Raw genomic sequence first — 2500 nt, 5'->3', positions numbered from 1 at the left:
TGTGTGTTTGCTGTGTTTACAGGACGAGGCCATCTCTGTCCGAGAGCTGCAGCAGATGCTGAACGGCGTTCTCAGCAGACGTGAGTGAAGGGAAAATGACATTTCTTCATTTTACGTACTTTTGTGAATTACTCACTGTAGTTGCTTTTGTTTTCTGTACGCAGTATTATATTTTATATTTTATATTTTATATTTTATATTTTATATTTTATATTTTATATTTATATTTTATATTTTATATTTTATGATTTTATGATTTTATATTTTATATTTTATGATTTTGTACTGTATTCAAATTTAAATTTAAAGGAAAATAAAGCTATTTGGTTGGTTGATTAGGGTTCACAATTAAACATTATTTAATTTTAGAAAACGTTCTGGTTTATATTTCATGGTCTAATTCACTAATGTTTATTCCAATGCTGCACCTTTAATATTAAAATATATTTAAAATACACAAACTCAACAACGATAAGAAATGAATACGTGCAGGAGGATGTTATAGAGAACACAACAGAAAATAACATGACTTTAGAAACTATATGTACATGCTGTATATATGTACATGCTGTATATATGTACATGCTGTATATATGTACATGCTGTATATATGTACATGCTGTATATATGTACACGCTGTATATATGTACATGCTGTATATATGTAACATGCTGTATATATGTACACGCTGTATATATGTACATGCTGTATATATGTACACGCTGTATATAATGTACATGTTGTATATATGTACATGCTGTATATATGTACATGCTGTATATATGTACATGCTGTATATATGTACACGCTGTATATATGTACACGCTGTATATATGTACATGCTGTATATATGTACACGCTGTATATATGTACATGCTGTATATATGTACATGCTGTATTATGTACATGCTGTATATATGTACACGCTGTATATATGTACATGCTGTATATATGTGCATGCTGTATATATGTGCATGCTGTATATATGTGCATGCTGTATATATGTGCATGCTGTATATATGTACAACTCTGTATATATGTGCACGCTGTATATATGTACACGCTGTATATATGTACACGCTGTATATATGTGAGCACGCTGTATATATGTACATGCTGTATATATGTACATGCTGTATATATGTACATGCTGTATATATGTACATGCTGTATATATGTACACGCTGTATATATGTACATGCTGTATATATGTACACGCTGTATATATGTACATGCTGTATATATGTACACTGCTGTATATATGTACATGCTGTATATATGTACATGCTGTATATATGTACACTGCTGTATATATGTGCATGCTGTATATATGTACACGCTGTATATATGTGCATGCTGTATATATGTACACGCTGTATATATGTGCACGCTGTATATATGTACATGCTGTATATATGTACACGCTGTATATATGTGCACGCTGTATATATGTACACGCTGTATATATGTACATGCTGTATATATGTACATGCTGTATATATGTACATGCTGTATATATGTACATGCTGTATATATGTACATGCTGTATATATGTACATGCTGTATATATTGTACATGCTGTATATATGTACATGTTGTATATATGTACATGCTGTATATATGTACATTGCTGTATATATGTGCATGCTGTATATATGTACATGCTTGTATATATGTACATGCTGTATATATGTACATGCTGTATATATGTGCATGCTGTATATATGTACATGCTGTATATATGTACATGCTGTATATATGTTACATGTTTTATATATGTACATGCTGTATATATGTACATGCTGTATATATGTACATGCTGTATATATGTACATGCTGTATATATGTACATGCTGTTATATATGTCATGCTGTATATATGTACAATGCTGTAGCATGCTGTATATATGTACATGCTGTATATATGTACATGCTGGTATATATGGTACACGGCTGTATATATGTACATGCTGTATATATGTACATGCTGTATATATGTACTGCTGTATATATGTCATGTGTACATGCTGTATATTGTACATGCTGTATATATGTACCTGCTGTAATATATGTAAACAGGCCTGTAATATGTTAAAACACGCTGTATATATGTACACGCTGTATATATGTGCATGCTGTATATATGTGTATATATGCATGCTGTATTATATTACATGCTGTAGTATAGCACTGTACCTGTATGTATGATATGTACATAGCTGTGTATATGTATCATGTTCTATATATGTACATCTGTCTGTATATATGTACATGCTGTATATATGTACATATGTGCATGTTGTATATATGTACATGCTGTATATATGTACATGCTGTATATATGTACATGTTGTATATATGTACATGCTGTATATATGTGCATGCTGTATATATGTGCATGCTGTATATATGTACATGCTGTATATATGTACATGCTGTATATATGTTAAGTACAACGCTATATAGTGCAATGCTTATATATGGTACATCTGTCTAATGTA

At 30.5% G+C, this 2500-nt stretch overlaps 1 protein-coding gene across 1 annotated transcript in view; it reads left to right on the top strand.

The window, feature by feature from the left end:
• The window catches only part of capn9 (calpain 9), a gene marked incomplete at its 3' end in the record, with an annotated part of 7921 nt that extends 7841 nt beyond the window's left edge, over window positions 1-80 (top strand). Inside the window, exon 14 of the mRNA XM_029428338.1 lies at window positions 23-80. Coding sequence (XP_029284198.1) covers window positions 23-80 — 58 coding nt within the window. The remainder of the gene's footprint in view (window positions 1-22) is intronic.
• Between the last annotated feature and the right edge of the window lie 2420 nt (window positions 81-2500).

The sequence above is a fragment of the Cottoperca gobio genome, unplaced genomic scaffold (assembly GCF_900634415.1).
Source record: "Cottoperca gobio unplaced genomic scaffold, fCotGob3.1 fCotGob3_70arrow_ctg1, whole genome shotgun sequence".
NCBI classification, from domain to species: Eukaryota; Metazoa; Chordata; class Actinopteri; order Perciformes; family Bovichtidae; genus Cottoperca; species Cottoperca gobio.
The sequence above is the reverse complement of the archived record's forward strand: the minus strand, read 5'-3'. Positions and strand labels throughout refer to the sequence as shown.